The sequence below is a fragment of the Gracilinanus agilis genome, chromosome X (genome assembly GCF_016433145.1).
Source record: "Gracilinanus agilis isolate LMUSP501 chromosome X, AgileGrace, whole genome shotgun sequence".
Lineage (NCBI taxonomy): Eukaryota > Metazoa > Chordata > Mammalia > Didelphimorphia > Didelphidae > Gracilinanus > Gracilinanus agilis.
In genome coordinates this window covers 68,887,580-68,899,398 of record NC_058136.1, presented here as the reverse complement: position 1 = coordinate 68,899,398, position 11,819 = coordinate 68,887,580, and the positions used below count along the sequence as shown (strand labels likewise).

Below are 11,819 nucleotides of genomic sequence, written 5' to 3'. Positions count from 1 at the left end.
GAAAGAAGGAAGGAAAAGAGAGAAAGAGAGAAAAAGGAGAAAAGAGAGAAAGAGAAAACTGAAAGAGAGAAAAGAGAAAGAAAAAGAAGGAAAGAAAGAGAAAGGGAAGGCAGGAAGGACGAATTATCTAGCTCATTTCATAGAGGAGAAACTGAGGCCCAGCAGAAGTGAACTAAATGACTTGCTCCAGGTCACCCGCCCTCTGCCCAGAGAGTTGCACAAGTGATATCTGAACTTAAGTCCTCTGATCCTAGATCAATGTTCTTTTCACTATGCCACTGTGGGGTCAGGCTCATTTTTCCGGAAGCAAAGGCTGAAGGCGTGGGCCACGTGTTCTGCAATTTACAAACTGAGATGAGTACTGCAAGCATCATACGGTCTGTTTCACAAGTGAGGAAACTGAGGCCTGAAGAGGTTCGAGTGACCTACTCACAGTCACAAGTCCCACAGCTGGAACTCGACTTGGCATCGAGGCTCTGAAGTCTCATGCAAATCTTTGCCATTCCCTGATGGCTCTCACAGCCATAAACAGAAATAGGCTCAAAGGCCTGAAGGATTTGAGACTAACCATAAAGAGCAACCGACCGCTTGGTGGCGCTGCAGTACATAGAGCCCTGGGCCTGGAGACAGGAAGACCTGCGCCTCAGCCACTCTCTATGTGTGTGACCCTGGCCTGGGAAAATCATCCTGCTTGCCTTAGTTTCCTCCTCTGCAAAATGAGCTGGAGAAGGAAACGGCAAAGCACTGCAATATCTCTGCCAAGAAAGCCCCAAATGGGGTCACCAAGGGTCGGACACCCCTGAGAAACAACTGAGGCACAGCGAAATCGAGAGGACTGAGCAGAGAGGGAGGCCCTGCGTCTCTCTACAACCGGAGCGACAATGGCAAGCAATCCCGGCATTCTTTAGAGGCCGCACAAGCTGCTGTTAGCGCAGATGCTCTTCTCAAGGAGCCAGGGCTCGGCAAGGCTGTTTCTTTCGGCCTCGCTCCTCTGGCGGGGATCATGTGACATCTCTGGTTGCCTGGCTTCAGGTTGCTATGTGGGAGGCAGACACCAAACGGTGCTCTGAGGCCCAAGCTAGTCCCCCTGGCCCTTCCTCAAGGCCCTTCCTCAAGGCCTTCGGCCCAGCTTTTATCAGACTGAATCTGTGAAAATCCTCCCAGGGCTCAGCCCCGGAGCTGTGATTTCCCTGGCATCGAGGGCTCCTGAATGACAAAACTCCCTCCTTGATTTTGAGTGGCTTTCCTCTTCCGGTCCCTTCGAGACACACTGTACGTTCCCACCGCCATGCCTGTGCTCATGCAAGTCCCTCTGTCTGAAATGTCCTCAATCTTCCATTCCCCCATGGCTTTTGTTTTAACCCCTTACCTTCCATCTTAGAACCGGCCAAGGCAGAAGAGTGGGAAGGCCTGGGCAATGGGGGTTAAGGGACTTGCACAGGGTCACCCAGGTAGGAAGTGTCTGAGGCCACTTCATTCATTTCCCCATCTCTGCCTGGCAAATTCCTACCCATCTTCTAAGACCCAAGTCAAATGCTACCCCGTTTCTCTGGCCACTGAGTCAGAAGGGATATTAGGGTGATCAGACCCAGACCTGTAAGTGCCCTCATGGGCCATTGATCCAACCCCCTTCATTTTTACAGAGGAGGAAACTGAGTCCCGGGGAAGAGAAGTGACTTGCCCAAGGTCATACAGGTAGTATGGCAGAGTCAGGATGCAAACCCAGGTCTTTGGACTCCAAAGCTAGCTCTCTCTTACAGAGACAGCTTATTGTGGTCAAAAGAGACCTGGTCCTGCAGGTTAAAAATGATAACAGTAACGACAATAGCAACTAGTATATAATGGACTGTCTGCGTATTGTCTCATTGGATCCTCACCACAACCCTGACAGGTACATGCTATTATTATCCCCATTTTGCGGATGAGAAGACCGAGGTATGGAGAGTCTCAGTGCTTGTCCAGGGTGTGAGGCAGGATTCAAACTCAAGTCTTCCTGACTCCAAGGCCAATATTTTATTCAAGGTGCTGGTTGGCTGCCCCCTGGTTAGAGGGCCAGAGCTGGAAGGTTGGTTCCACAATTTGTAAAATGAGGGGGTTGAGCTAGCTGTCCAGCTTCTGAGGGCCCTTCCTCCAGCCTTAAATCTAGGAGCCAATACGCGGCCTTGGGCAAGTCTCTTCCCCTCCCTGGGCCTCAGTTTCCTCTCTAAATCCTGCGATGATGTGATCATATTATATCAACGTCTGACTGACTGAATGAAAGCTGTTTCCTCCCCTCTCTTTCCTCATCGCTGACCCTCACTTCCCCATCTTGGCCTTTCTCCAAGGATGTGGGCCTTTTCCTTTGGAATGTAGGCCTTCTGCTCCAGCCCAAAGTGGCAGGGCTTTCCCTTCGGATTGTCAACTCCTCGAGGGAAGGGATTGTGTCCAATGGACATCTTTTAGTCCCATATGGAATAACCAGGGCAGAGATACGAGGCATAAAAGTAGCTCACATTTCTACGGTCCCTTTACATTTCACCAAATTCCCTTAAGTAATTCAGAGATGATTTTGCATCCCATTTTGCAGGTGAGGCTACTGAGGTTGGACAAGGCCACCTGCCCAGATTCACTGTCATTCAGTTATTTCAGTAGGGACTGACTCCTGATGACCCTATTCGGAGTTTTCTTGGCAAAGATACTGGGATGGCCTGCCATCTCCTTCTCCAGCTTATTTGACAGAGGGGGAAACGGAGGAAAACGGAGTTAGGTGACTTGTCCAGAGTCACACAGCTAAGAAGCATCTGAAGCCAGATTTGAACTCATGAAGGTGAGTCTTCCTGACTCCACGTCTGGCGCTCTATGCGCCGCCCAGGCTCAAGAGCCTAGTGATGGTGTCCTTCGTACCTACATGCTGCCCTCTCTGATGTCTCCTCTGTATTCCTGAGTGTGCCCTCAGGAGGGAGCCAGTCCCCATCATCCTTCTCATGGTTGCCCAGAAGTCCTTGGCATCTCCCCCCAGCCCCCCGTAGGACTCACCTTCCAGGGGGGTTGCCGTCGTTGTCAGCATCCCAGGCTGGAGCTCTGTTGTGGGCTTCTTGGAAGGATCTGCCAGGGGAGGTGATGGGGGGCCAGTTAGGCCCATCCTCTTTTCTGCCTTGCCCCCTCTTCCCCTCATCCCACTCCACGGACAACAGCTGGAGGCCAAGGGTCCAGGAAGGATTATGGGAGCCAGAGCAGACACTCTCCAGCTCTTCTGGCCCTCGCTTTGCCCTTCACCTCAAAGTTCGGCTGGGCCTCTTCATCTAGTGCCCTTCCCATAATGCCATGCTGTCTGTGACACCTCCCTATAACAGCTTCTGCCACTAGCTTGGATGGAACCATTCCCCTGGAAGCTGCTTGAGGGCCGGGAAGGTCTCTGTCTCTTTGTCTTCCTTTGTGCCCTGCCAGATGGATTGACCGCTTGTTTGCCAGATAGACTGGCCAGCCACATCTCTTCCGTGTGCCTGCTGCTTACGGATTTTGAGAAGGGGTTGGCAGTCCCATTTCCCTGAGAGGTAAGTCTACCCTTGGCCTTTGGGGGAAGACGACTTGCCAGAATCACAGGGCAAGCAAAGACAGATCCAAGAGAGAAGCCAGGTTCCCCAGGGGCCCCAGCCAGGGACAACGGGGGGCTCACCTGTGACCACAAACTGAACAACGTCACTTTGCTGCTCAGGGCCAACGCGAGCCTTGGCTATGCAGAAGTAGGACCCAGAGTCGGAGAGCACGGCGGGCTTGAAGAGGAGGGTGCCCAGGTTAGCCACCCGGGTTTGGGTGCCATCCGGCTCCTCTTTGTACCACTTGTAGGTGATCGGCGGAGAGCCTTTGGCCTGGCACAGAAGGCTGATTCTCATACCCTGGGGCACCTTGAAGCCATAGCCAGAGCCGGTGGTCACTAGGGGCTTGGAGGCTGGAACTGGTGGAGGGACAATAGGAAAGGGTCAGGGAAGAGAGAGGGGCGCCATCTCCCCAGGGGATTGGCCTAGGGTGGCCGCGACTGGAGGACTGAGTGTGGGCAAAAAGCAAAGCCATGGTAGGGTGGCAGAAGCAAGGGATGGAGGAAGACAGGAAGGAAAAGGGCAAAAAGAAAGCTATGAAGGATGCACAGAGTCAGGGCAAAGGCCAGCGCCATCTTAGAACAGGGAAGGTCAGCCAGAGCCTGAAACCAGTGTGCAGCGCAGAATGTCAGGGACATCACTGACCCTGAGGTCAGAGCTGGGAGGGGCCTCAGAACTGGGAGTGTCAGAAGTGGGAGAGGCCTTAGAACACACACTGTCAGAGCAGAAAAGGCTATTAGACTTATAGAGTCAGTGCAGAGAGAGACCATACAATGTCATACAATTTTATTGTATACAATTTGAGAATATACAGGGTCAGACCCACCTTAACTAATTTCCTTATTCAATGGCATCCCAATTAAATTACCAACAACTTTTTTTATTGAGTTAGAAAAAACAGTAACAAAATTCATTTGGAAAAAGAAAAGATCAAGAATATCCAAAGAATTAATGGACGAAAGCATAAAAGAAGGAGGTGTGGCAGTACCAGACTTTAAGCTGGTTTATAAAGCAGTAAGTATCAAAACTATCTGGTCCTGGCTAAGAAGGAGACGGGTAGATCAGCAGAACAGACAGACCACAAAGGGCTCTGATCATAGTAAACCTGTATCTGACAAAACCATGGGGAATAAGAATTCTCTATTAGGTAAAAATTGCTGGGACAACTGGAAGCTAGTTTGGCAGAAACTCGGTATAGACCAGTATCTTACACCTTTCACCAAGATGAGATCAAAATGGACACACAATCTAGACATAAAAGATAGCATAAGTAAATTAGAGGAACAGGGAACACCGTACGTACCAGATTCCTGGATAGAGAGGAATTTGTGAGTCAACAAGAGATGGAGAGCACTGCGAAATGCAGAATGGATCATTTGGAGTGCATTATAAGTTTTTGTACAAATAACACAAATGCTGCCAAGATTTTAGAAGGAGGAAAAAATTTTACGGATAGCTTCTCAGATAGAGGCCTCCTATCTAAAAGATATAGAGAGGGGGTAGTTGGGTGGCTCAGTGGATGGAGAGCCAGGCCTCGAGATGGGATTCCAATCCTAGGTTCCAATCTGGCCTCAGACACTTCCTAGCTGGGTGACCCAGGACAAGTCACTTAACCCCCATTGCCTAGCCCTTACTGATCTTCTGCCTTCGAACCAATACACACTACTGATTCTAAGATGGAAGGTGAGGGTTTAAAAAGAAATAAATCAAAGATATAGAGAACTTGTTCAAATTTATAAGCAGAAGGGTTATCACCCATTTGATGAATGGGCAAATATACGAGCAGACACTTATTAGATGAAGAAGTCAAAGCCATATGGAGGCATATGAAAAAAGTGCTTTAAATCACTACTAATTAGAGAAATACAAACCAAAACAACTCCGAGATATCACTTCACATCCATCAGACTGGCTAAAATGACAAACGTAGGAGGGGGTGTGGGAAAATGGGGATACTAATGCATTGTTGGTGGAGCTGTGAACTGGTCCAACCATTTTGGAGAGCAGTTTGGAATTACACGCAGAGAGTGATAAAACTGTGTATACTCTTAGCTCCATTGCTGGGTCCATTTCTCAAGGAGATCAGGGAAAGTGGAAAAGAAGCCATATATTCCAAAATATTTCTAGCAGCTCTCTCTGTGGTGGCAAAGGCCCAGAAATTGATGGGATGCTCATCAGCCGGGGAGTGGCTCAACAAACTGTGGTATAAGATCGTGACAGAATAAGCAACAATGAGCAGACTAACTTTTAAAAACTTGGAAAGAACTCCATGAGATAATTAATAGCAAAATGAGCAGAAGCAGGAGAACATTACACCCAGCCACGGAATTAATACTGGAAGAATAAACTGTGAATATTACCTCTGCAAAGTGAACTGAAAGGTCAGACATGAAAGACTTAATTTATTTGCACACGTTGGTCTCTCGGCAGATACTTTCTGTGATGCAGGGAGGCTGGGGATGGGCTGGGGACACTAGTGGATGATGGGATTTCTTGGGTAGATTTGAAGAAAAGTAAGCCAACCGTTTAAAAGATTTGTGGTTTCATTTGTGTATTATCTTCTTTTTTCTTCAAATAGGGAAATGCTTTCTTGGTTTTATAAAATTTAGACAAATTAGTAAAGAAATAAAATAAAGAGGCTTTAGAACGTGGAATATCAGAACTGGGTGGAGACTTAGAACATGGACTATTAGAGCTGGGAGAAGTCAGAGGTGGAAGGAACCTTAGAACACAAAATGTCTGAGCTGGGAGGATTCTTAGAAGAGAAAATGTTTGGGCTGGAAGAGATCTTAGAACAGAAAATTTCAGAGCTGAGAGAGGCTCAAGAGCATGGAATGTTGCACCAGGATTTTAGAGCACAGAATGTTAGAACCGAGAAGGACCTTAGGACATCGAATGGCAGTGCTACGAGAATATAGACCTTTATGGCTGGAAGAGACTTTAGAACCTCCACTCTAGAGTGTGAGTGTAACGTTCTATCCTAAGACTTCTCCCCATGTCCCACACTCACGTTTTTTGATCTGAAGTTCTGTGGTCCTCTCTGTCATCTTCAGTCTACCATCAGGGATCTTCCAGGTGACTTGACACAGATAGCGACCCCTATCATCCATCTCCAAGGTGGCCAGTTCCAGGGACACATCTCCAGGGGTCTCTCTGCTCACCTGTATTCGGCCTCGATACTTGGCCTGCTGAATGTGGTCCCCAGACAAATCGCGCAAGAAGATGGTGGTTTCGGGGTTACTATCCTGCTGTATCAACCACTTCACTAGGACTTGGGTGTAACCTTCCATGGGACGATAAGTGCAGGCGATTTTGAGATTCCCTTTCCAGGGGCCAGTTATTTGGGGAGGTCCTTCCAAGGTGGGGACAGCTGGGAAATGAGGTATAGAAATAATTATAATCATGCTACCAATCATTGTTCTAATGCGTCATAGTTGCCAAAGTTCCTTTTTCCAGCAGCAGCTGCAACCCTCTGAGGTAGGGAGTGTATTATTGTACATACTTTGCAAGTGGGGAAACTGAGGATCCTACCTCAGCTCATACAGTTAGTGACAGTCAGAGCTGGGAGAGAGCCCAGTCTCTTTCCACTCCATCCCATTGCTTTCCTTTCCTTTCCTCTCCTCTCTTTTCCTCTCCTCTCCAGTCCTCTCCTCTGCCTTCCTTTCCTCTCCTCTCTTCTCTTCTCCTCTCCAGTCCTTTCCTCTCCCCTCCTTTCCTTGCCTTTCCTCTCCTTTCCTCTCCCCTCCTCTCTTTCCCTTTCCTCTCCTCTCCTGTTCTCTCCAATCCTCTCCTCCTCTCTTTTCCCTTCCTTTCCTCTCCTCTCCCCTCCTTTCTTCTCCTTTCCTTTCCTTTCCTCTCCTCTCCCCTCCCCTCCTTTCGTCTCCCTTCCTCTCCTCTCTTTTCCTCTCCTCTCCTCCCCTCTCCTCCTCTTCTCTCCTCTTTAAATCCTTATCTTTTGTCTCAGAATCAATAGGGTGTATTGATTCCAAGGCAGAAGAGTGGTAAGAGCTAGGCAATGGGGGGTAAGGGACTTGTCCAGGGTCATACAGCTAGGAAGCATCTGAGGCTGTAGTCCTGGTTCTCAATCCACTGAGTTACCTAGGTGCCCCTCCATTGCTTTTCTAGACAGTTTGCCCATTATTCTCCCAGGAACTAGAAAACCCCAGGCAGGAGCTTTAGTTCTCTCCTTTCTCCCTCCCTCCAACATCATAGGGGAGAGGAAAGGACTGGAGAGGAGAGGAAAAGAGAGGAGAGGAAAGGAAAGGAGAGGACTGGAGAGGAGAAGAAAGGAGAGGAGAGGAGAGGAGAGGAGAGGAAAGGAGGGGAGAAGAAATTCTCTCCACTCCACTCTCTCTTCCCTTTCCCCATCTCAAAACTTACTCTGTCATGACTAGAGAGAACTGAGAATCAGCCTCGGAGCCCTGAGGATTGGCTGACTTGAAGAGAGTGGCTAAGAGGGGTAAATGGCAGCTGCGAAGAGGAGAGCGTGGGCTAGTCTAGCTGGAGTGAACTTCCTTGTTCTCTTCCCCATTACCCTCATCACCACTTTCCCCACAATTCCAACCATCCTCCCCACAATTTGAAAAGCCAGCATCCTTCTCTCCAAAGTGTGGAGCTCACAAGGGTGGAAGCACTAGGGACTCCCTCCCTCCAACATCATAGGGTCAGCTAGAGCTGGAAAGGACCTCAGAGGCCACTTAGTCTGGCCCCTGATTTTACAGAGGGGGAAACTGAGGCTGGGGAGAAGGGATTTGCTCAAGGCCCCCCAGGCAGTAAGCATCAGAGCTCTTTCCTCTTTTCTGCTCTTCTCGGGTAGCACGATGTAGGTGCACAATGGAGAGCAAGACGGCGGGCGAGCGGGACCCTCTTGTGTCTGGCCCTGGCACACCCTTCTCTTCCTCACATCGAGCAAACAAGTAAAACAAGCAATCCGATCATTTATTGAGCAACTATCATGACTGCCTCTGTCCTAGGTGCTGGAGGATCCCCCCAAATGGCAGAGCTCCTCTTCTCAAGGAGCTCACGTTTATGTTCTGTGGGAGCCGTGACCTCAAACCAGGACTGCCCTGGCAGCCCCTTCCCTAGCCCTGAGCTGGGAGGCTTAAGCAAAGTCCCTAACCTTACTGGAAATGGGGGCAGGGCAAACCACTTCACGGAAATCGCCACTGGGCCTGCTGCCTCTCTCTTGCCCTTAACCTTAGGTCAATGGTCCCAAGTTCTAAGGTTCCTGCTCTAAGTTCCCTCCTGGCCTCGAGACTCTCCAGTAATCTGAGGTCCTTCCCAGCTCTGACATTCGATAGTAGAATGTTCCAGCTCACTCTGACATCCTGTGCTCTAAAGCTCCCACCAGCCCTGCCGTGATTCTGGGTTCCGGGCTCCTTCTCAGACCTGGGAATCTATGTTCCAAGGCCCATCCCAGCTCTAGGACTCTTCTAGCAAAGCTATGTAGGGGAGAGAAGAGTTTAAAGGGCAGGGAGTTTGGAAACGGACCTGGGTTCGAATAGGGAGCTCTCTTGGGCACTTACTATGGCCTTGGGCCAGTCTCTTTCCCTCTGTCCACCTCGTTTTCCCCTAGCGTAAATGGGGCGTCTGGACTAGATCTCTGAGGGATTACGGGCTCTCGCGATCTGCAGAACCAGTGGGATTCTTTTGCCTCTTTACCTCAAATCGCCACTTCCCATTGAAATGGAAATGGAAACCAACTGTACCCCATCTTACAAACCCAACGAATGGGGTTCCAGGGATCCTGGAAAGGTATCCCAGTCCACCCACAGCCCCGCCCACTCTTGCTGAGCTACTGACATCTCTCAGACAGGGAGGCCCCATTCTGAAGACCCCCCCCCGAGAATCAATCACTGGCTCCCAGCAGGCCCTTGTCCCAGGACGGGTGGGCTCGGACCCGGGCCAGAAGGGGCAGCTCCAGAGATAGGGAGAGGCCTCAAGAGGGGACTGCAGTCAAGGGATCCCTCCTTTCCCACTTTGCCCTCGGTGTGGAGTCCCAGATTTCACAAGACCAACAAGAAAAGGTCAAAGGACAAGCGATGGGCCCCACAGGGCTCAAGGCCAGCCCCGGCCTGTTCTGGCCTTGATGTGTGTGTGGCCCTTCTCTGGGCCCAGATTGTAAGATGTAAATAATCCTGGCATTCCCCCTGGCACAAGGATGCTGTCGGGAGAGCCTGGGGCAAATGCCAGGACCAACAATAGTTGGCTGATGACTGGAATGATGGGAAGAGGCTTGGGGTCAAATGGAAGGAATCGCTCTCACTCCAAGGCCCATCGAGAGGACCTGGCAGGGGCGGAAAGGAGAAGCGGGTCTTTGGCGGACCCAGCCTCCCCTTTGCTTACCCTCTTCCAGCAGCCGGTGGGCCCCCACGGTCTCCACGGCAGCTCCCAAGTGCCCCGCTGCTTCCCTGCTACCTCGTCATTCGCCATTTCGGAAGAGAGAGTGGGCAAACTGAGAGGAGCCATAGAACTTGGGGTGCCAAGTTGGAACCCAGAACCTGAAATATCACAGCTGGAAGGGAAGTGAAGGACCCACCAGTCTGAATCAGGTCCTCTAGCCTTGAATTTTACGGATGAGGAAACCGAGGTACAGAGGTACCCCGTCCAAGTCCAAGTAGATAAAAAGCCGAGCTGAAACTACAAGCTGAAGCCTCCGGCCCCACCACGAGGCTGGAGAACTCCTTACCGCTCGGGCCGGTGACAGATAACAGCCTCAAATGTCAGCCCTGGTGGACTGGGAGGCTCCGTTTTGAATGGGCCCCGTATATAGCCTTTGTCAAAGCCATGAGGCTCCAGTGGGACAAGGGGAGGCGGGGGGGGGCCCTTCAGACTGCCCCGAGAGCCCGGCATTTGGGGAGGCTCTCAAGCAAGAACACACGAGGTCAAGTCCCTGACGCTGAGCGACCCTGGCCGAATTGCCCATTCTCTCTCTTCCCTAGGCAACAGTTGCTTTAGCGGATGGAGCCTGCTCCCCTGGGCCTTCCCAAAGCAATGCGATTTGCCCCCAAGGAGCCTAGCCTACGGCCCAGAAGGAGTCTTTAGAGGCCACCGAGGCCAAGCCCCTCTTTTTAATAGAGGAGGAAACAGAACGGAAGGCAGGATTTGAACCCAGGACTTCCTGAGTTCACTGCTGGTCCAAGTCCCGTCTCCAAGTGGTCACCTCCTCTGATTGTGACTAATAATCTTAATAACAAGAACTCGGATTTCTCTGGTGCTTCAAAGCCTTCACAGCATAGCAGGTCAACCCTTGTTTGACCAAAGGGGAAACCGAGGCCCAGGGAGGGGAAGGGGCTTGCCCAAAGTTGCCCAAAGTCGCTCCAAGTGGAGCTTTGGGGCTAGGTCTTCGGGCCCCTGGCTCTGGATCCTTCCAGAGGCAGCCTTGGCTGAGACTTCAAACAGGCAAAGCCCAGTCCCCAGTGCTGCCTGATGGAGGCGGCGCCACCGGGGCTCTCCTCAGATGGAGAAAGAGCCAGCCCAGGAAGGCAAGGCCCTCGACTCCCTATCTCCTGGCACCAGATGCGGTCCTCTCTGCCCTTGACCACACCTCCGGGAGGCCTGGCCCTTCCTTCAGGGTTGCCCGATGGCTACTCGGTGCCCAGTTCCCTTTGCAACAAAGGACCCAGGTCAGGGAGAAGGGAGCTCCTCCGGCCCAGGAGCCAAGGGGGCCCTGGGCCGCCTCTTACCATGCAGGAGCTGTGGAAGGTGGGCCAGGAGAGCCAGTCCCAGGAAGAGCGCCATGGCGATCGTTGCCCACTGCTGCCTTCTCCCTGCCGGTGGCCACAGCTTTGGGACCTGGCGAGCTCGCCGCCTTCCTTCTCTGTTGTGTCTCGCTCAGTTCCCAGTCCCACTGCCTATCCCCCTTCCTTCCTTATTTTAGGATGAGTCATGAGAGTGTGAGGGGGGCTAGTTAGCTCTGGGCTTGGGGTGGCAGCCGTGTGGGTGAGGCCGCCCCCTCCCTCCTCCCCTTCCAGGGGTATTGACTTTCTCTGAAACAGAGCCCAGCAGGCTTTGATCTCCCCGGCGGGGCGGCCGGGTGGCCAATGGGTCGGTGTTTCCTCGGGGGCCCTGGACAGGGGCCTGCGGGATCCGGGGGTGGGAGGATGGCCAAAGGTCAAACCTCTACTAGCCCAGGGTCTCGCTAACCCCCAAGGGGCTGGCCCATCTCCCTGCCCCCCAGTGCCCCCCCCCAAGAAGCCGTGGCCTCCCTGGATTTCAGATCATCTCTTGCTTCTCCCAAACCCT

The 11,819-nt window shown here is 51.6% G+C and overlaps 1 protein-coding gene across 1 annotated transcript; it reads right to left on the bottom strand.

Moving 5' to 3' along the window:
- Positions 1-270: 270 nt before the first annotated feature.
- VSIG4 (V-set and immunoglobulin domain containing 4) lies at positions 271-11,410 on the bottom strand. Its single transcript, XM_044682891.1, has 5 exons — positions 11,261-11,410; positions 6,586-6,945; positions 3,656-3,934; positions 3,016-3,084; positions 271-335 (listed from the first exon to the last, which is right to left on the bottom strand). Exons 1-5 carry the CDS (start codon positions 11,313-11,315, stop codon positions 271-273), a joined length of 828 nt encoding a protein of 275 aa, XP_044538826.1. The 5' UTR covers positions 11,316-11,410.
- Positions 11,411-11,819: the final 409 nt, after the last annotated feature.

Coding starts and splice junctions, on each gene's coding strand:
- VSIG4 (XM_044682891.1), bottom strand. CDS start 11,315: ATGGCGCTCTTCCTGGGACTGGCTCTCCTGGCCCACCTTCCACAGCTC. Junction 6,946..11,260: donor CCTTCCACAGCTCCTGCATG/GTAAGAGGCGGC, acceptor CTCATTTCCCAG/CTGTCCCCACCTTGGAAGGA. Junction 3,935..6,585: donor AGAACTTCAGATCAAAAAAC/GTGAGTGTGGGA, acceptor TCCCTCCACCAG/TTCCAGCCTCCAAGCCCCTA.